At 45.1% G+C, this 21,202-nt stretch overlaps 1 protein-coding gene across 1 annotated transcript in view; it reads right to left on the bottom strand.

The window, feature by feature from the left end:
* The window catches only part of LOC123481198 (transient receptor potential cation channel subfamily M member 4-like), a 94,791-nt gene that overhangs the window by 5,537 nt on the left and 68,052 nt on the right, over nucleotides 1–21,202 (bottom strand). The window contains exons 19-22 of the mRNA XM_045211144.1: nucleotides 10,278–10,393; nucleotides 9,349–9,481; nucleotides 8,224–8,398; nucleotides 4,832–5,000 (exon numbers count right to left, since the gene is read on the bottom strand). Coding sequence (XP_045067079.1) covers nucleotides 4,832–5,000; nucleotides 8,224–8,398; nucleotides 9,349–9,481; nucleotides 10,278–10,393 — 593 coding nt within the window. The remainder of the gene's footprint in view (nucleotides 1–4,831; nucleotides 5,001–8,223; nucleotides 8,399–9,348; nucleotides 9,482–10,277; nucleotides 10,394–21,202) is intronic.

The raw sequence follows: 21,202 nt of genomic DNA, 5'->3' as shown, positions 1-21,202 counted from the left end.
CCGGGAGACCAATGGGGCGGCGCACAATTGGCCCAGCGTCGTCCAGGGTAGGGGAGGGAATGGCCGGCAGGGAGGTAGCTCAGTTGGTAGAGCATGGTGTTTGCAACGCCAGGGTTGTGGGTTCGATTCCCACGGGGGGCCAGTATGAAAATAAAAAAGAATAATGTATGCACTAACTGTAAGTCGCTCTGGATAAGAGCGTCTGCTAAATGATGTAAAATGTAAAATGTATGGTGTTCTTTGGCTGCAACTCAGCATTTTTTGTCCTCCAAACACGACGAGTTGAGTTTTTACCAAAAAGTTATATTTTGGTTTCATCTGACCATATGACATTCTCCCAATCCTCTTCTGGATCATCCAAATGCACTCTAGCAAACTTCAGACGGGCCTGGACATGTACTGGCTTAAGCAGGGGGACACGTCTGGCACTGCAGGATTTGAGTCCCTGGCGGCGTAGTGTGTTACTGATGGTAGGCTTTGTTACTTTGGTCCCAGCTCTCTGCAGGTCATTCACTAGGTCCCCCCGTGTGGTTCTGGGATTTTTGCTCACCGTTCTTGTGATCATTTTGACCCCACGGGGTGAGATCTTGCGTGGAGCCCCAGATCGAGGGAGATTATCAGTGGTCTTGTATGTCTTCCATTTCCTAATAATTTGCTCCCACAGTTGATTTCTTCAAACCAAGCTGCTTACCTATTGCAGATTCAGTCTTCCCAGCCTGGTGCAGGTCTACAATTTTGTTTCTGGTGTCCTTTGACAGCTCTTTGGTCTTGGTCATAGTGGAGTTTGGAGTGTGACTGTTTGAGGTTGTGGACAGGTGTCTTTTATACTGATAACAAGTTCAAACAGGTGCCATTAATACAGGTAACGAGTGGAGGACAGAGGAGCCTCTTAAAGAAGAAGTTACAGGTCTGTGAGAGCCAGAAATCTTGCTTGTTTGTAGGTGACCAAATACTTATTTTCCACCATAATTTGCAAATAAATTCATAACAAATCCTACAATGTGATTTTCTGGATTTTTTTCTTCTCAATCTGTCTGTCATAGTTGACATGTACCTATGATGAAAATTACAGGCCTCTCTCATCTTTTTAAGTGGGAGAACTTGCACAATTGGTGGCTGACTAAATACTTTTTTCCCCACTGTACTTTGTAGAGCCACCTTTTGCAGCAATTACAGCTGCACGTCTCTTGGGGTCTCTATAAGCTTGGCACATCTAGCCACTGGGATTTTTGGCCATTCTTAAAGGCAAAACTGCTCCAGCTCCTTCAAGTTGGATGGGTTCCGCTGGTGTACAGCAATCTTTAAGTCATATCACAGATTCTCAATTGGATTGAGGTCTGGGCTTTGACTAGGCCTTTCCAAGACATTTAAATGTTTCCACTTAAACCACTCGAGTGTTGCTTTAGCACTATGCTTAGGGTCATTGTCCTGCTGGAAGATGAACCTCCGTACCAGTCTCAAATATCTGGAAGACTGAAACAGGTTTCCCTCAAGAACTTCCCTGTATTTAGCGCCATTCATCATTCCTTCAATTCTGACAAGTTTCCCAGTCCCTGCCGATGAAAACATCCCCACAGAATGATTCTGCCCCCACCATGCTTCACTGTGGGGATGGTGTTCTCGGGGTGAAGAGAGGTGTTGGGTTTGCGCAAGACATAGCGTTTTCCTTGATGGCCAAAAAGCTCAATTTTCGTCTCATCTTACCAGAGTACCTTCTTCCATATGTTTGGGGAGTCTCCCACATGCCTTTTGGCGAACACCAAACGTGTTTGCTAATTTTTTTCTTTAAGCAATGGCTTTTTCTGGCCACTCTTCCGTAAAGCCCAGCTCTGTGGAGTGTACGGCTTAAAGTGGTCATATGGACAGATACTCCAATCTCCGCTGTGGAGCTTTGCAGCTCCTTCAGGGTTATCTTTGGTCTGTATGTTGCCTCTCTGATTAATGCCCTCCTTACCTGGTCCGTGAATTTTGGTGGGCAGCCTTCTCTTGGGAGGCTTGTTGTGGTGCCATATTCTTTCCAATTTTTTATAATGGATTTAATGGTGCTCCGTGGGATGTTCAAAGTTTCTGATTTTTTTTAATAAACCAACCCTGTACTTCTCTACAACTTTGTCTCTGACCAGTTTGGAGAGCTCCTTGGTTTTCATGGTGCTGCTTGCTTGGTGGTGCCCCTTGCTTAGTGGTGTTGCAGACTCTGGGGCCTTTCAGAACAGGTGTATATATACTGAGATCATGTGACAGATCATGTGACACTTAGATTGCACACAGGTGGACTTTATTTAACTAATTATGTGACTTTTGAAGGTACAGTGGGGGAAAAAAGTATTTAGTCAGCCACCAACTGTGCAAGTTCTCCCACTTAAAAAGATGAGAGAGGCCTGTCATTTTCATCATAGGTACACGTCAACTATGACAGACAAATTGAGAAAAAAAATTCCAGAAAATCACATTGTAGGATTTTTAATGAATTTATTTGCAAATTATGGTGGAAAATAAGTATTTGGTCACCTACAAACAAGCAATATTTCTGTCTCTCACAGACCTGTAACTTCTTATTTAAGAGGCTCCTGTCCTCCACTCGTTACCTGTATTAATGGCACCTGTTTGAACTTGTTATCAGTATAAAAGACACCTGTCCACAACCTCAAACAGTCACACTCCAAACTCCACTATGGCCAAGACCAAAGAGCTGTCAAAGGACACCAGAAACAAAATTGTAGACCTGCACCAGGCTGGGAAGACTGAATCTGCAATAGGTAAGCAGCTTGGTTTGAAGAAATCAACTGTGGGAGCAATTATTAGGAAATGGAAGACATACAAGACCACTGATAATCTCCCTTGATCTGGGGCTCCACGCAAGATCTCACCCTGTGGGGTCAAAATGATCACAAGAACGGTGAGCAAAAATCCCAGAACCACACGGGGGGACCTAGTGAATGACCTGCAGAGAGCTGGGACCAAAGTTACAAAGCCTACCATCAGTAACACACTACGCCGCCAGGGACTCAAATCCTGCAGTGCAAGACGAGTCCCCCTGCTTAAGCCAGTACATGTCCAGGCCCGTCTGAAGTTTGCTAGAGTGCATTTGGATGATCCAGAAGAGGATTGGGAGAATGTCAGATGAAACCAAAATAGAACTTTTTGGTAAAAACTCAACTCGTCGTGTTTGGAGGACAAAGAATGCTGAGTTGCATCCAAAGAACACCATACCTACTGTGAAGCATGGGGGTGGAAACATCATGCTTTGGGGCTGTTTTTCTGCAAAGGGACCAGGACAACTGATCCGTGTAAAGGAAAGAATGAATGGGGCCATGTATCGTGAGATTTTGAGTGAAAACCTCCTTCCATCAGCAAGGGCATTGAAGATGAAACGTGGCTGGGTCTTTCAGCATGACAATGATCCCAAACACACCGCCCGGGCAACGAAGGAGTGGCTTCGTAAGAAGCATTTCAAGGTCCTGGAGTGGCCTAGCCAGTCTCCAGATCTCAACCCCATAGAAAATCTTTGGAGGGAGTTGAAAGTCCGTGTTGCCCAGCGACAGCCCTAAAACATCACTGCTCTAGAGGAGATCTGCATGGAGGAATGGGCCAAAATACCAGCAACAGTGTGTGAAAACCTTGTGAAGACTTACAGAAAACGTTTGACCTGTGTCATTGACAACAAAGGGTATATAACAAAGTATTGAGAAACTTTTATTATTGACCAAATACTTATTTTCCACCATAATTTGCTAATAAATTCATTAAAAATCCTACAATGTGATTTTCTGGATTTTTTTTCCTCATTTTGTCTGTCATAGTTGACGTGTACCTATGATGAAAATTACAGGCCTCTCTCATCTTTTTAAGTGGGAGAACTTGCACAATTGCTGACTGACTAAATACTTTTTTTCCCCACTGTAATTGTTGCACCAGATCTTATTTAGGGGCTTCATAGCAAAGGGGTTGAATACATATGCAAGCACCACTTTTCCGTTATTTATTTTTTAGAATGTTTTGAAACAAGTAATTTTTTTTATTTCACTTCATCAATTTGGACTATTTTGTGTATGTCCATTACATGAAATCCAAATAAAAATATATTTAAATTACAGGTTGTAATGGAACAAATAGGAAAAACGCCAAGGGGGATGAATACTTTTGCAAGGCACTGTACATAATATGTAAATGATGTATTTTATGAAGGTTTTCGATTATGAAAACAATCTTTCATTAAAGGCATCAGGTAAGAAGTCAACTAATCCAGGAATACGAATATAAGGGAAGTAGGCAGGACTTTCATAGGGTATAACTGGATTGGTTTTCGGCCTACCTTAGAACAAACCATGCTTCATTTAATCAATATCATGAAAATCATTACATGAAGAAATGCTCTGCTATTACGATTTATACTGTAGGAGTGTTGGTCAGAACAAGACAATTCTGTTTACACTGCCCTGTCTGGAAGGGGGCAACTGTCGGGCTAGTGTTGTGTGTGACCTCAGGAGGTAGCGCTCTAGATGTAAGGAATTTGCAAAACAGTAGTCTCGTCTATAACCAGGCTTTACGAGGGTTCTTGAAATGTAACATCTAATAAAAATCAGCAGACGATTCAAACTGTTTTGGCTATACAAAATTCTGCAGGAAGCGTGACAGCAAATGTGATTTGGAGGTATGGCTACGTGAGAGTAATATTACAATAATGTCTCGAGAATTAATACATCTCTAAGGTATCTCTCGATAATCTCCTCAACACTCATCAAAGTGAAAAGAGACAGAGAGAGTGAAAGAGAGACAGAGAGTGAAATAGGGACAGAGAGAGAAATAGGGACAGAGAGAGAGGGTACATTACCTGAACATTGCAATGAGCAGGTTGACCAGGAGGATGTTGGTGACCAGCAGGAAGATGACCAATAAGATGACCACCAGCCAATTGTGGTCGGTACTCATGCAGGGCTCTGCTCCCGCCTCGACCAGGGTGGCATTATTGGTGCACTCTCTCCCCTCCTCCAGTTTATCAGCTAAGGACAGAGATAGGGAGAGGAGGGCGGGAGACGGTGAGAAGGGGAGAGTTTGAAAGGATGGGAAGAAGCAGGAGGAGGGGTGTGAAAATACATATTTAAAAGGGTAAAGAGGGTAGATTGGGTAGTGGTTGAAGTAAGGGATTGAGAGGGGATACAGGGAGAGAGAGGAGTGAAAGAACAGAGAAAGAGAAAGAGAGAGAGAAACCATTAATATACAGTGGGGGAAAAAAGTATTTAGTCAGCCACCAATTGTGCAAGTTCTCCCACTTAAAAAGATGAGAGAGGCCTGTAATTTTCATCATAGGTACACGTCAACTATGACAGACAAATTGAGGGAAAAAAATCCAGAAAATCACATTGTAGGATTTTTTATGAATTTATTTGCAAATTATGGTGGAAAATAAGTATTTGGTCACCTACAAACAAGCAAGATTTCTGGCTCTCACAGACCTGTAACTTCTTCTTTAAGAGGCTCCTCTGTCCTCCACTCGTTACCTATATTAATGGCACCTGTTTGAACTTGTTATCAGTATAAAAGACACCTGTCCACAACCTCAAACAGTCACACTCCAAACTCCACTATGGCCAAGACCAACGAGCTGTCAAAGGACACCAGAAACAAAATTGTAGACCTGCACCAGGCTGGGAAGACTGAATATGCAATAGGTAAGCAGCTTGGTTTGAAGAAATCAACTGTGGGAGCAATTATTAGGAAATGGAAGACATACAAGACCACTGATAATCTCCCTCGATCTGGGGCTCCACGCAAGATCTCACCCCGTGGGGTCAAAATGATCACAAGAACGGTGAGCAGAAATCCCAGAACCACACGGGGGGACCTAGTGAATGACCTGCAGAGAGCTGGGACCAAAGTAACAAAGCCTACCATCAGTAACACACTACGCCGCCAGGGACTCAAATCCTGTAGTGCCAGACGTGTCCCCCTGCTTAAGCCAGTACATGTCCAGGCCCGTCTGAAGTTTGCTAGAGTGCATTTGGATGATCCAGAAGAGGATTGGGAGAATGTCATATGGTCAGATGAAACCAAAATAGAACTTTTTGGTAAAAACTCAACTCGTCGTGTTTGGAGGACAAAGAATGCTGAGTTGCATCCAAAGAACACCATACCTACTGTGAAGCATGGGGGTGGAAACATCATGCTTTGGGGCTGTTTTTCTGCAAAGGGACCAGGACGATCCGTGTAAAGGAAAGAATGAATGGGGCCATGTATCGTGAGATTTTGAGTGAAAACCTCCTTCCATCAGCAAGGGCATTGAAGATGAAACATGGCTGGGTCTTTCAGCATGACAATGATCCCAAACACACCGCCCGGGCAACGAAGGAGTGGCTTCGTAAGAAGCATTTCAAGGTCCTGGAGTGGTCTAGCCAGTTTCCAGATCTCAACCCCATAGAAAATCTTTGGAGGGAGTTGAAAGTCTGTGTTGCCCAGCGACAGCCCCAAAACATCACTGCTCTAGAGGAGATCTGCATGGAGGAATGGGCCAAAATACCAGCAACAGTGTGTGAAAACCTTGTGAAGAATTACAGAAAACGTTTGACCTGTGTCATTGCCAACAAAGGGTATATAACAAAGTACTGAGAAACTTTTGTTATTGACCAAATACTTATTTTCCACCATAATTTGTAAATAAATTCATTAAAAATCCTACAATGTGATTTTCTGGATATTTTTTCTCATTTTGTCTGTCATAGTTGACGTGTACCTATGATGAAAATTACAGGCCTCTCTCATCTTTTTAAGTGGGAGAACTTGCACAATTGGTGGCTGACTAAATACTTATTTTCCCCACTGTATAATTTTTTTTATTAATTCTGCAGACTCTCTAATCCAGAGCAATTTACTGTTTTTCTATTTTTTTTTATTTTTATTTTTTTTTCCTTCTTGTTTATTTTTTTTTTTTGGGGGGGATGGATCAGCTTAATATTGCAGATAGATTGTATCTTCTATCAATGTAATTGTCTGCATCACTTCCAATCCCCCATGTTTTTTTTATTTTTTATATATATATTCCCCTTTATTACTTTTCAACCCCACCATCCTTTCCCTACTTGGAGTAAATTAGTGAACAACAACGCCCAGGCCTCTACTTCCGGTCTATACTTACTATCTACACCTTATGGACAGAGTTAATTTTACAATAATTCTATATCTATATCATATATATATATATATATATATATATATATATATATATATATATATATTTATTTTTTTGCTCCTGAACTTCTTCTACTCTCAACCTCTCCGATCATTTTCATGATGTCCATCCGGTTTGGTTCTAAATGCCATATCTTTCTAACTGTGCTCTTTCCCAAAAGCTCCCAACATACAACCTATATACTTATTATGGACACAGCATGCTTACATTATTAGCTATCTTTGTTATTATTTGTTGTTATTTGTTATTAGTCCCATCCTTCAACTCTATTCAATACCTCCCATCTATCTCTTAACACCATCCATATAGGATTTCTATTTGCCATATATATTTCAACCGTACTGTGATGTTTTACAAAAGTTCTGAACCTTTCTATTCTCATTGCTTCTACAGATTGTGAATTAAAAATAAACATTTTTGCTAAAAGTATTATTATATTATTGATTGATTGACTATGACTTTTCAGATCACCCAGTAATGCTATCTGCAAGGTTAGTTCCAGGTAAATATTGCAATCCTTTAGCCATTCCTGGACCTGTGTCCAAAAACAAGCTACAAATGGACAGAACCAAAACAAATGATCTAATGATTCTATCTCTTCACAGCAAAATCTGCAGAGCTGGGAAGATTGTATCCCCCATATAAATAACATTCTATTGGTAGCAAGAATTTTATATAATAATTTAAATTGAAAGATTCTAATTTTTGAATCCGGTGTCGTTTTGCGTGTCAGTTCATAAACACTATGCCATGGGATCGGTACGTCAAAGATCTCTTCCCAACTATTTTGCAATCTATATGGGACGGCTGTCAATCCTTTGGTCCTTAAGTGAAACTGATATACTTTTTTTATTTATCACAGTTTTCCTTAACCAATTATGTTATTTAATGCAAGGCCGACAGACAAGTTCCTTACTTTCTCCCCCTTCAACTTTCCTCTTCCATTTTACTGTTAGTGCATTCATTTTATGATATCTAGGTGAGAATATACTATGTTACATGCACATGCAAACCACATTCGTACACAAACATCAACGCACCATCCATTTCGTGTATGGGGATCTGTCCAAATATGTGGAGGTACGGCCTGTAGAACACTCTGCGAAATATCCAACCGGGACGGGGGTCGTAGGAGTAGAGCAGCGCCTGATTGGCTACGCCGTAGGCCAGGAGCCACACCGCCAGGAAGAACAGGAAGAAGAAGATGTCTTTCATCTGCCAATCAGGAGGGGAACAGAATATTCATCGGGGAAAATGGCATCACCTGTTTTTGCTTGTGTGCAGTTTTGACACTTTCTTTTGGATACTAGTTGTCACTACCAAAACCAGCACCTAAATCTAGACCATAGCGATAGATAGACTACTTTAGTGCCCAAAAGCCCATTTTAGCATGGCTAGCGCCATTAAGGACTTTCACAATTTTTAAGTAGTCAACTGGGTGGGACTTCCTATGGGTTTAGGAAGGATCACATGATTCCATGCAGGTCATCAGGAGTGCCTAGCCAATTATACTTATGAGCAAACATTCCATAACTGCAGGTGGCAATAAATCGCAAACATTGGCTTTATACCTGTTCTAACAACACACTCTAGGTGGCAGTATGCACCTTCAGAGACAGTAGATAAAGCGAGACATCCCACTCCCTTATTTTTTCTGAACGGGGCGGGGCAGCTTTGGTCTACTTAATGCCCCCGGCCCGCGGAGGTAGAGAAAAGAGACATCTCATATGTCGGGGCAGGGCGGGTGGGGCGAGCCGAGCGGGGAGGGGAGGGGACAATAAGTAGACCAAATCTAGCTGTTCCCTCTCTTGTGTGAGCATCCCAGAGATTATAGAGGAACCGTGAGCTCACGCAGGAAAGCATTCTCACGCGAGAGAGGGAACACCCACTTACACAGACAGGAACCTTGAAAAAAAAATTTTTTTAATGGTGGAGTCGTTCATCTTAATTTATCCACCATCTTTGGCACCCTTTCAGTTTATTTGCCAACTCATAGAAGTAGAAGAAGAAAATGGACTACTTTAAAATATAGATGGCCTCAATGGCGCTGTCCATGCTCTCACAGATGCCATAATGAGACAGATACAACGACGCAATGTCTAAGTCTATTATTTAGACGCACTGCAGTGCACAGGGTTTTCTATTTTATTTTAGAAAGCCCTCACCATTTTTTCAACAATGATGATCTTGGGTCCCAGCTGTTTGTGGATGGCGAAGATGTGGATGAGACGGAGGGTAAACACCATGTAGTCCACAGCCAACACAGCACGGCCAAACTCATAGGACCACGGGAACATTCTAGAACACACAACAAACAGCTGGTTATAGTCACAGGGACACACACACACACAATCCATATATTTATTTATTTATTAGGATACCCATTAGCTGTTGCTGATGCAGCTGCTACTCTTCCTGGGGTCCATATACAAAACATAAAACATAAAATATAACATAATACATAACATTAATAGACAAGAACAGCTCAAGGACAGAACTACATACATTTTAAATAATAATATAAATAAAAAGTATTGTTTACATCGACACACATAAACATAAACACATGTTACACCCCTCCCCCCTTTGCCCTCAGAACAGCCTCAATTCGTAGGGGCATGGACTCTATAACATGTCGAAAGCATTCCACAGGGATGCTGACCCATGTTGACTCCAATGCTTCCCACAGTTGTGTCAAGTTGGCTGGATGTCCTTTGGGTGGTGAATCATTCTTGATACACACAGGAAACTGTTGAGCGTGAAAAACCCAGTAGCGTTGCAGTTCTTGACACACTCAAACCGGTGTACCTGGCACCTACTACCATACCCCATTCAAAGGCACTTAAATATTTTGTCTTGCCCATTCACCCTCTGAATGGCACACATACACAATCATGTCTCAATTCTCTCATAATTTAAAAATCCTTCTTTAATCTGTCTCCTCCCCTTCATCTATACTGATTTAAGTGGATTTAACAAGTGACATCAATAAAGGATCATAGCTTTCACCTGGATTCACCTGATCAGTCTGTCATGGAAAGAGCTTAATGTTCTTAATGTTTTGTACACTCAGTGTATATCTAAATACACACACCTGCAGCACATTCCCAGTGCAAAGAGTGAGATTGCCGTGATGTCACACTTATTCCACATGTCCTCGATGTAGAGCTTCATTCTCTGATATAAAGTGGTGCTACCCCTGAAGAATGTCTGATGAAGAGAGAGAGAGAGAGAGGGGGGAAGTGTGTGTGAGAGAGAGAAGATGGTCATTAATTATCTACAGTCACCTACAAAATGATTGGTACCCTTGATAAAGATGAGCAAAAAAGACTGTATAAAATAAATAATACAAATACTGAGCTATATTGTATGCTCAAAAAATGGGGAAATTTTATTTTATTATACTAATCCCTAGTCAAAGGTATTAGTATAATAGGATTCTGATTGGGGTGACAAAATCCTATAGGATCCAATCGGATAACTTTTCTATTTACAATAGGAAAAAAATGTGCCCAATAGGATTCTGATAGAGGTGATACAAAATCCTATAGGACTGCGAGAATCTTATAGGATCCAATATGTTTAAAAAAGTAGTCCAATAGAATCACCTCTATCCTATTGGAATCCTATTGGACACTCGTTAGAGGACAACCTGCTGAAGACAACCAGCTTCATTTTGGAGTGATGGAAACGTTTGGGATGTATGCACTGTTTAAACGAACTGTTCAAAGGCAACACTGAATCTGAGAATAATTGTCATATCACTGGTTAGAAGAGAATTTGCTGAAGACAGTAATCTAAATTCTAGAATGTCGAATGGAAGTTTTGGGAGGCTGCCGAAACGGGGAAGGAAACATATCAGTTGCTTTGTTATTTATTTTCAACAAATCACGACCCGCCATAGGATATCAACAGTGACAACGGTTGGCTGTTATTTGAGTGATAGTTTGACTCTCAAATATACGTATAGGTGTAAGGACAGCAATTTTATACAGAGAGCGGCCCAAATTTTCCCTGCCATTTCAGTTTGAAAATGATAGTATAATTCTAAATCTTAAACATGCTGACCACAAATGTATTGCAAAATAAATGTACACATACATGTTATTCAATCATTGCACCCACACTGCTCGTGCGCGTCTGCGTAGCCAGGCGCTAAAATAGAACTTGGTTCTATTTGTGACGCTTGATGCGCTGCAAGTCCCGCCTCTCCCATCTCCTCATTGGTTTTTAGGAGCATATACCCACGTGGGTGATTGAAAGATTAACTGAGGTCCACACAGTTGGTGGTGGTAATGCACCTTAAAGTTGGTTGCCCACCGCCATATAAAGTCCAAAGAAGAAGAAGAAGCCTGAAGGAGGAGAAATTACTAGAAACAAACTCAGTTTACCCTTTAATCTGTGTATTAATTGTCAGAGTAGAGGACCTTGTGCATTTCAGGTAAAATAACAACCCAATGTTTATATCCCAGGACAAATTAGCTAACAACAGCAAGCTAGCTAGCTAAATTGTCATAAATGTTTAATGCTTTTCAACCTGTCCCCAAATTAATATAGTTCGTTCAGAGTTCGTTTTGATATTTCAACCTGCGTGTCCTGATCGCGTCTGGTGTGGGTGGACAAAATCAACACGCGTGCGATGGCGCTCATGCGCGACGGTCTAGTCAGCATGTAAGACCGCCAGCACGTATGACAAAATCAACGGTACAAAACCAATGATATTGATCTGTTTTTAAGCAATCGATGTTCTATATCGTGGAGCTCCGCCCCATAGGGGAGCTCTGCTCCTATTGGTTTACCCACTGCCCTAAGGCAGTATCAGCCTGAGACAAAATTATGCACACACCTGCAGCCAATAGGAGTACAGGTGTCCCTATAAGAGGGGATGCCTCCCCTCAATCAGCCTCCCTTTATCTTCAGCGACTGGACTAGACTGAAGAGCCAAGAAGAGACGAAGACGAAGACTCAGGACGAAGTACGCCGTCGATTTTCCAGCCATCGACGTCGTCCTAAATGACAAGGCCGAGGACAAAGTCTACTTTTGGAGAAACCCTGACAAAAGAAGTCCTGCTCCTCCTCTCCATGACAGACACAGGAGGGGGGCCGCTAACTTCTATCCACTCCCGTCTGACCAACGCTCTACAACCAGCGCCTCATCCGCTTCCAGTGCCAGTTTTTTATCCAACGTGAGACTGGGCCGACGGAAGCGCGGAGGTGGCCGCGGTCACGTGCACCGACGAGATGCCGTACACGACGGGGTAAGAAGAAACGACAACCAGAGGCAGAGGGAGCCGTTCACACGGTCCCAGAACCCACGGGACTGAGCGTCTTTAATTTATCAAGCAAGATATTGAGTCCTGCCCATGTCTCCTTACTTAATAAAGGGTTATCTTTTGTGCCTACAACTCAGTGCAACGATTTTGATGTTAATGTAGCAGAGCATATGAGCGGAGTGGAGCGGTGAGAATCTCAGCTCCTCGCTCACGGAGCTGTTCACCCCTCCGCTCCCCCCGCTCAAAGCCACATCAGGCCAGTCCGCTCATTATCGCTCAGCGCTCAACGCAGTTTGCATCGCGCTCCACTCAAATCGCCCCCCGCTCACTCCAAAAAAGGAACAAAATCTGCATGTATTTCACTTTTAGCTTAAACCACAGCCTTACTTTATCTCCCGGATTATCCATTCTGTCTTGAAACGGGGGGATCTAACACTGACGCTAAAATGAGATGTTAATCAGTATAGTATATTCCATAGCGAATTGACACGTTGTTTGCCAATGTTTCTGCAAAAGCAGCGATGCACATTGGAAGTGCAGCGTGAGTGTAATCGGTGAGCAGGGATTTGATTTCTGTGACAGCAGGGAGGATCATCCCCAGGTTCCCCAGCTCCTTCTGCATTTTGTCTGTGAGATCTGCTAGTGGTGTCAGCACACTGACAAGGTGCGTCAGCTGCCGTACTTGATTCAGGGTGATGTTAGCAACATTAGACTTGAGTTTGTTTTGCCATAACGGGTCTTTTTGGAACAACCGGATGAACGACTGAATCATCCGCAGCTGGCTGCTCCATCGAATGGCGCAGGCATTTGTGGGGCGGACACCTAATTGGTCGGTTTCCTCTGTGCTCTTGCGTACACTTTTCACCAGGTTCCCGACTTTCACTAACAGCCTATTAATGTTGTCGTGCTGCGTTAAAGGCGTTTTTGATCGCCAGCTGAAGCATGTGAATGGGGCATCTCAGATGTAAATTTGACAAAGTAAAGTACTGATTTATCATAGTTTCTTGGGGGGGTGTAGCCCGGTTGAGCTGCGCTGGCGAAGTGTTGCATCCCTTCGCGTTCTCCTTTACTCAGCGGTTCATAGTCCATGAAAATAATTTCAAAAAATGCTACATCCAGCTCTCTTTTTCTCTCCCTTGTTATGGTTGGGCCTTTGCGTGCAGTGAATAAACTTTTGAATTCCTCAACCCTTTTCTCTTGTTGCTGCTGCTGCTCCTCTCGCTCTATAAAATACAAATTCATGGACGACACAAATTAAATTAAACAGATGGATTCTGGGTCAGGCTTGAGCATGCTTCAGACTCGTGGTGTGAGCGAGCGAAATTGGAGCGGGACATAGGGCGACGCTCCGTCCTTTTAAAAATGCCGCTCTGCGCTCTGTTCAAAATCCGTCCGCTCACGCTCCACGCTCGCTCCGGCTCCACTCCGCTCATATGCTCTGTAATGTAGACATGTTTAAGTTTTTTAGAAACATCCGTTTAAAGGAATACTTCAGCTCCCCTAATCGTGATATTTCAACTGAACATGTAGGTGGCTCACCTGCACATACTCCGACTCCTTTCAGAAGTAAGAGTTATTTTGTACCTCCAGCCAATCGCAATCACTCTATTGAGACGTATTGCAGACTCGTTGAAAAATATGTTGGTAATCTCCTTAAGAACAAACAGGAGTACATATCTTTTCAAAATTTACCCAAGGATGAAAAACAAGCTTTGCTTGATTTACAATCCGATATGTCAGTTCTTACCCGCCCTGCTGATAAGGGTGGGTCAGTTGTACTCATGGATAGGACAGTTTATGTAAATGAGTGTCACAGACAACTGCTTGACAATACCTTTTACAAGAAACTCAGAAGTGACCCCACTTCCCAATTTCAGAACACTATCTGTTCTGTCCTAGATGGGTAATTAAGTTCTGGTCAAATCACCAAAAAAGAACACGATTTTTTGGCTATTCAACACCCTAAAATTGCTACTTTTTATACTTTGCCGAAATTACACAAGAATGTTACAAAACCTCCAGGGCGCCCTATTGTAGCAGGCATTGATGCAGTAACAGCCCCTTTATCGACCTATGTTGACTTTTTTATTAGACCTCTCGCAGAACAGCTCCCCTCCTTTGTAAAGGACACCAGCAGTATGATCTCTATTGTTGAATCTCTTGATCCTCTCCCTGATAATACCTTGTTAGTTACTTTTGATGTTGAGTCGTTATACACGAATATTCCACACGAGGGCGGTATTGAAGCCATGGAACATTTTCTTCTGCAACGTGACCCTAATGAACTACCTTCCAGTGCATGCATTATAACATTGGCTGAAATAGTACTCACACACAATTACTTTATGTTTCTAAATGATTTCTTCATTCAGACGAAGGGTACAGCTATGGGATCCCCTATGGCTCCTAACTATGCTAATTTGTATGTGGGTTACATTGAGAAACAGTCAATTTTCAATCCTCTAAAAAATGTTTTCTTGCCTAACATTATTATTTGGAAACGGTACATTGATGATATTTTTGTTCTATGGAGGGGTGATTCTAAACAGCTCCAGGCATTCCATGCTTTTCTTAACTCTTGTTCTGAGCACCTGAGATTTACTATGCAATCTGACACACGTCAAATCAGTTTCCTTGATCTTCTGATTTTGAGTGAGGATAATGTTCTATACACTGATCTTTACAGGAAACCTGCTGATCGTAATAGTTTGTTGAGGGCTGATAGCTGTCACCCACTTGTGGTCCTCTGTAGCTCAGCTGGTAGAGCACGGCGCTTGAAACGCCAAGGTAGTGGGTTCGATCGCCGGGACCACCCATACACAAAAATGTATGCACGCATGACTGTAAGTCGCTTTGGATAAAAGCGTCTGCTAAATGGCATATTATTATTATTATTATTACTTCCCTTGAAAAACAGTTTGCCTTACAGCCAATTCTGTCGAATCAAAAGAATTTGTAAAAAAACTAATCAGATTTCGACCGTAATATGGCTGAGACGCAAAGAAAATTCAAGGAGAGGGGGTACAAAAATGGTCAGATTAATACTGCCATTGAGAAAATTCAAAACAAATCGAGACCTGATCTCTTTCAAGGACAGTCTCCTAAAAAGAACCATTCTTGCGTTCTAACAACACGCTATTCAAAGTGCTCTGAACAAATTAAGGGAATCGTTCACAAACATTGGCACATTCTAAGATCCGATGACAGTATTGGTAATGTGTTTTCAGACCCTCCCTTGGTTGTATTCTCGCGGGGCAGAAATCTCAGAGACCAATTGGTAAACTCTGATTTACCACCCCTAAATATCCCTGCACAACGTCTATTTGCGCCGCTACCGGATGGAAACTACAAGTGTAACGGCTGCGCTCAATGCAATGGCACTTACAAATGTAGATCCTTCAAACACCCCCAAACAGGGAAACAGATCCCAATCAAAGGTGTTATTACGTGCTCCACTAAGGCAGTTATTTATCTTATAACTTGTCCTTGTGGTAAAAATTATGTGGGTAAAACAAAGCGTGAATTAAAAGTATGAATCTCGGAACATCGTAGCACCATTAGGTGCCAAAACTCGACATACCCAGTCGCTGCCCACTTTTTGGAATCGAACGACTCGATTTCTTCCCTACGTTATATCGGCATTGAACATGTCACCCTCCCTAGGAGAGGGGGTGACCTCGACAACTTATTGTTAAAGCGAGAGGCTGCCTGGATCTTTAATTTGAAGACCCTTGCTCCCTTCGGTCTCAACGTAGACTTTGATTTAAAGCCATTCTTGTGATTTTGCTATTCATTGTAAATGTTGTGGGCCTATGTAGCTAAGTATCTATGATCATATGCTATCCATGTTTTTTGTATGTTTTTATTTGTGAATTGGCCAATGTTATTAGGCCACACCCGGCCATGATTACAGACACCTGCGTGTGTCCTTTCACACTATATAAACCAGTGACCCGCAGTGTTTGTCATTATACCCTGATGAAGACAGCTTGTCTGTCGAAACGTTGGTTATTAAGATATTACATTATTGCATCTGAGCTCCTAGAGTGTGCGGCTTTCCTTTTCTTTTTGAAGTGTTTTACGCCGTCAGCCAGCACCTCGCCTAAATAGGTGTGCGTTTCTTTCGCCTTTGTCCTAAATGAGCGCACCTGGAGATTTTCCACCCCCAAAAGCTCTTTTCAGAGCTCAATGCCGATGCTCCGCCATGGCGCCTACGGACCCCCACGACTTGTGTTTCGTGTGTTTGGGTGCGCAGCATGCCAAGGACGGAACCGGCGTTCCCCCTAACTGCGCCTCCTGCGCCCTCCTTCCTATGAAGGAGAGGAAGCAGCATTGGGCATTTTTCAGGGAGGACATTCCCTTGGAAGACGTACTGTCCATACTAGCCTCTGCTTCAGAGGCGTCGTCGGACGGGGCAGAATCTGAGGAAGACAAGGAGGGAGAAGAGGAGACGGATATTCCTATGGAACAATCCGACCCTCACACTCAGACCTTTAAGACCCCCTTTCCATTGGGAAGCGAGAGGTCTTATGGCTCCTTGGGCGATGACGACCACGGGCTCTGACACGTCAGTAGCCCTGTCCTTCGCAGCGGCCTCTCTGCGCTCAGACTTTCCTGGGCTCATTGAGCGGGCCGCTAATCGACTAGAGATAGCGCTGCCCCCTATTCCCCCCCGCTGCGGAGGTGGATATGATGGAGGGCGGTCCCTACTCACGGCCGAGGAAGGCGGCTGAGCCATTGGCTCCTGCTATGCCTTCCCTCAGCAAATATGTCGAGGGCTCATGGGAGGCACCCCTGGCGGCGCGTTCGCCGGCCAGGATGTACTGCCCATTCACAAGAGTGGAAGGACGTGAGAAGGCTGCCAAGGGAATCCCTAGGCTCGAGAGCGCCATGGCGGCATATCTAGTGCCGGGTTCGAGTCCCTGGGCGGCCTCCAAGAAAGCCACTTTGCCAACTCAAAAAGACAGGCTCACAGCACAGCTGGCTGAGAAGTATTTTACGTTGGGAGCCCAAGCTGTGTCAGCAGCAAATAATATTGCTCTCCTCGCGGCCTCCCTATCCCGTTTAACAACGGGAAGGTCTGAGCTAACGAGTGAGGAGGTAGAAGAGGTGTCCAGGATTTCTGGCGCCATTCTACACCTGACACAGGCGTCCGCTATCTGCACGGGTAGGTCCATGGCCACTTCGGTGGTCATCGAACGTCACCTCTGGCTGTCACTGACCGCCATGAAGGAGACTGACCGAGCGTCGCTGCTCAACGCCCCCCTTTCTGACGACGGGCTCTTCGGGGTCGCCGTCAAAGAGGCGACGGAGCGTTTCGCGAAGCTGGACGAGGACAGGAAGCAGCTGGCTAGACACCTGCCATTGGCAGGGAGGTCCAGCCACACGCCAGCCAAACCGTCGACTTCTAACGCCCCCAGTAGATCATCTACGGTGAGGCGGCGTGCCAGGCGCCAGACGTCGGCCACCAGCAGCAGGAGAGCGGGCTCCGCCCCCCCAGCAGCACCAGTGGTCACGACGATTCCACCGGCGAGGGAGGTCGTAGTCAAGTCGCCCTGGCAGCACCCCAAGGGGAACCAGAAGAGGCGACGACAATGACGGGACGAGGGGGAGAGAACGGGAGATGGCTCGGCGCTGGACGCGACTGAGCCCACTGTTCCCCCCCACCCCTCTGTTCGGGGCATGGAGGGAAATGTTTGTTTTCATGTGTACAATAAAGAGTTGGCTCCCACTGACATTGTCACAAGAGAGCCCCTTTTCCATGACACGTTCGAGAACACGTTCGAGAACGTTCAGAGTACTTCACGCCCTATGGGTTTCTCCCATCATTCTGAGTGTAGCTCAACCCACCTAAGGTGCGTAGTTGAGCACACACAGGAGAAGAGGGAGAAAAAGGTAGCAAGGCGCAGCCTTAGCTCACCTTATAAAGACCTTACACTACAGACTCCTAGGAGCAATGTAGTAAAGGTCTCACATAGCAGGCAGCTGTCTCAGTCTAAGTATGACATGAAGACGCAGCCGCTAGTTGGGAATGACGCTTTGTCTCAGGCTAATGCCTCAGTCAGCGCAGTTCAGACCCGTGCTGCGTTCACGGAGGGCCGGAATACTAGAGTTACGGAAGTAACCAACGTATTGGCGCCCCACTCACCACAGAACGCGTTAAAATTCACCACTCCAAGTGTAGTTCAGCCCACCAGAGGTGCGAAGCTGAGAAAACACTAGAGGCGAGTGAAAAGAGGGTTACAAGGCGCTGCCTTGCATGACCTAATAGAGACCTCATGTCACAGACTCTTAGGGGTGCTGTAAAGAGAGTCTCTCACAACAGGTTGCAGTCCCAGTCAGAAGATGACAGGATGACGCGACCTATGCATGGAGAGGGCGCTCTGTCTCAGGCTAATGCCGTAGTCAGGGCGGCTCAGAACCGTGCTGCGTTCAAGGAGGGCCGGAATACTAGAGTTACGGGTGTAACCAACGTATCGGCGCCCCCTACTTTCACAGAACGTATTGATTCTCACCACTCTGTAGGTAGCCCGACTCACCAGAGGTGTGTAACGGAGCATACACAGGAGGCGAATGTGAGGAAGGTATCAGGGCACAGCCCTATGTTACCAAGGAGAGACCTTATGACACAGACTCCTAGGAGCTCTGTAGAGAAAGTCTCTCATGACAGATTGCAGTCTCGGTCGGAATATGACATGATGACGCGATCGGCATATGGAGATGTCGCTCTGTCTCAGGCTAATGCCTTAGTCAGTGTAGTACAGACTCATACTGCGTTCAAGGAGGGCCGGAATACTAGAGTTACAGGCGTAACCAACGTATCGGCGCCCTCGTTTAACACAGAACGCAATGATACCCACTACTCCGAGTACAGCTCACCACACCAAGAGTGCGCAGTTGAGCAGACTCATGTGACTAGTGAAAAAGAGGTATCATGGCGCCACCTTGTGGTACCAGTTAGAGACCGCACCTTGCAGACTCTTAGGAGTACTGTAGTGGATGGTTCTCATGGCAGGCAGCAGTCTCTGCCAGACAATGGCATGATGACGCAATTGCTATCCGGGGAAGGCGCTCTGTCTCAGGTTGATACCTTAGTCAGTGCAGTTCAAACCCGTGCTACGTTCACGGAGGGCCGGAATACTAGAGTTACAGACGTAACGAACGTATTAGGGACCCCGATTCTCTCAGAACGTGCTGATATTTCCTCTCCCTTTCGAGGGGGGCCCGCCTTGAGCTGTTCCACCACCTCAGTGTTGGGGAATGGCGGCGGCAAGGGCCATAGAGGAATTACAGGTCCTTCCTACTGAATGTACCACAGCTTCGCGCGCGCCCGCTTTCTCTGCATTGCTGGCAGTGGCAACGAAGCTGTACCCTCTCACGCTGGCTAGAACAGACGTTGCAGAAGGGTTATGCCCTCCAATTCCATCGAACCCCACCCCCGTTCAGGGGAGTGGTGGAGACGGTGATGAAAACGCCAGAAAAAGTGGCCGCTCTGATGTCAGAGATTACGGAACTTTTGGCGAAGGAGGCGGTCACAGTAGTTCCCCGGGAGCAAAGGAACAAGGGGCTATATTCGCCCTATTTCCTAGTGCCCAAAAAGACGGGGGGAGTGAGGCCGATATTGGATTTACGCACTCTCAACGAGAGCGTAACCAAACGGCCCTTCCGAATGCTGACGACAAAAAGTCTACTGGAATGTGTCCAGGAAGGAGACTTTTGTACAAGCATAGACCTAAAGGACGCGTACTTTCATGTGCCGATACAATCGCGCCACAGGAAGTTTCTGCGATTCGCCTTTCAAGGGGTGGCGTACGAGTTCACGAGGATGCCATTCGGGTACGCCCTGGCACCTCGAACGTTTTCCAAATGTGTGGAGGCGGCATTGGAACCGTTGCGACGTCAGGGGATACGGCTATTAGCCTACCTAGACGACCTACTGGTTCTCGCCCCGTCAGCAGAGCTGGCGTTCACTCACACGACACAGACAGTGATTCACCTCATGCGTCTGGGGTTCGCTGTGAATTGGAAAAAGAGCGCGTCCTGGCCCAGTCATCAGATTGTCTATCTGGGAATACAGTTAGACACTGTAATGATGAGGGCTCGAATTTTCGGACCCTCGAAGGGAAGCTCTATTGCTAGCCCTGAGGAAGTGTCGTCCGAATCACACTGTGACGGCGCTGTCAATCATGTCACTTTTGGGTCTCATGTCGTCAGCACATTCAGTGGTTCTGCTGGGGCTCCTGCACATGCGCAGGATGCAGCGATGGTTCGCCCAACTAAGACTAGACCCAGTGCGTCAACGTCATCGGTTGGTGGTGGTTCCTCTCTCGCTAAGGGCAGACTTTAACTATTGGAGGAATCCGAGCGTTCTCACGCACGGAGTCCCGATAGGCAAGGTGTCATCCTACATTCCAGTGTTTACAGATGCCTCTCTGACTGGATGGGGAGGGACATGCCAGACTCAAGCGATAGGAGGTGTGTGACCTCGTTCGAACCGTCACATCAACCTCTTGGAGTTGGAAACAGTTCGACTGGTTCTGACCCACTTTGCATCTACCCTTCGGGGTCGCGATGTGTTGGTCTGGTCAGACAACCGGACCACAGTAGCTCACATAAATCGCCAGGGAGGAGTCAGGTCTCCTGTTCTCCACCGGGCAGCAGAGGAATTGTGGCTGTGGGCTCACAAGCACCTTCGCTCGTTGAGAGCAGCACACATTCCGGGCTACTTGAACGTAGGAGCAGACCT

The sequence above is a fragment of the Coregonus clupeaformis genome, chromosome 35 (assembly GCF_020615455.1).
Source record: "Coregonus clupeaformis isolate EN_2021a chromosome 35, ASM2061545v1, whole genome shotgun sequence".
Taxonomy (NCBI): Eukaryota; Metazoa; Chordata; class Actinopteri; order Salmoniformes; family Salmonidae; genus Coregonus; species Coregonus clupeaformis.
The sequence above is the reverse complement of the archived record's forward strand: the minus strand, read 5'-3'. Positions and strand labels throughout refer to the sequence as shown.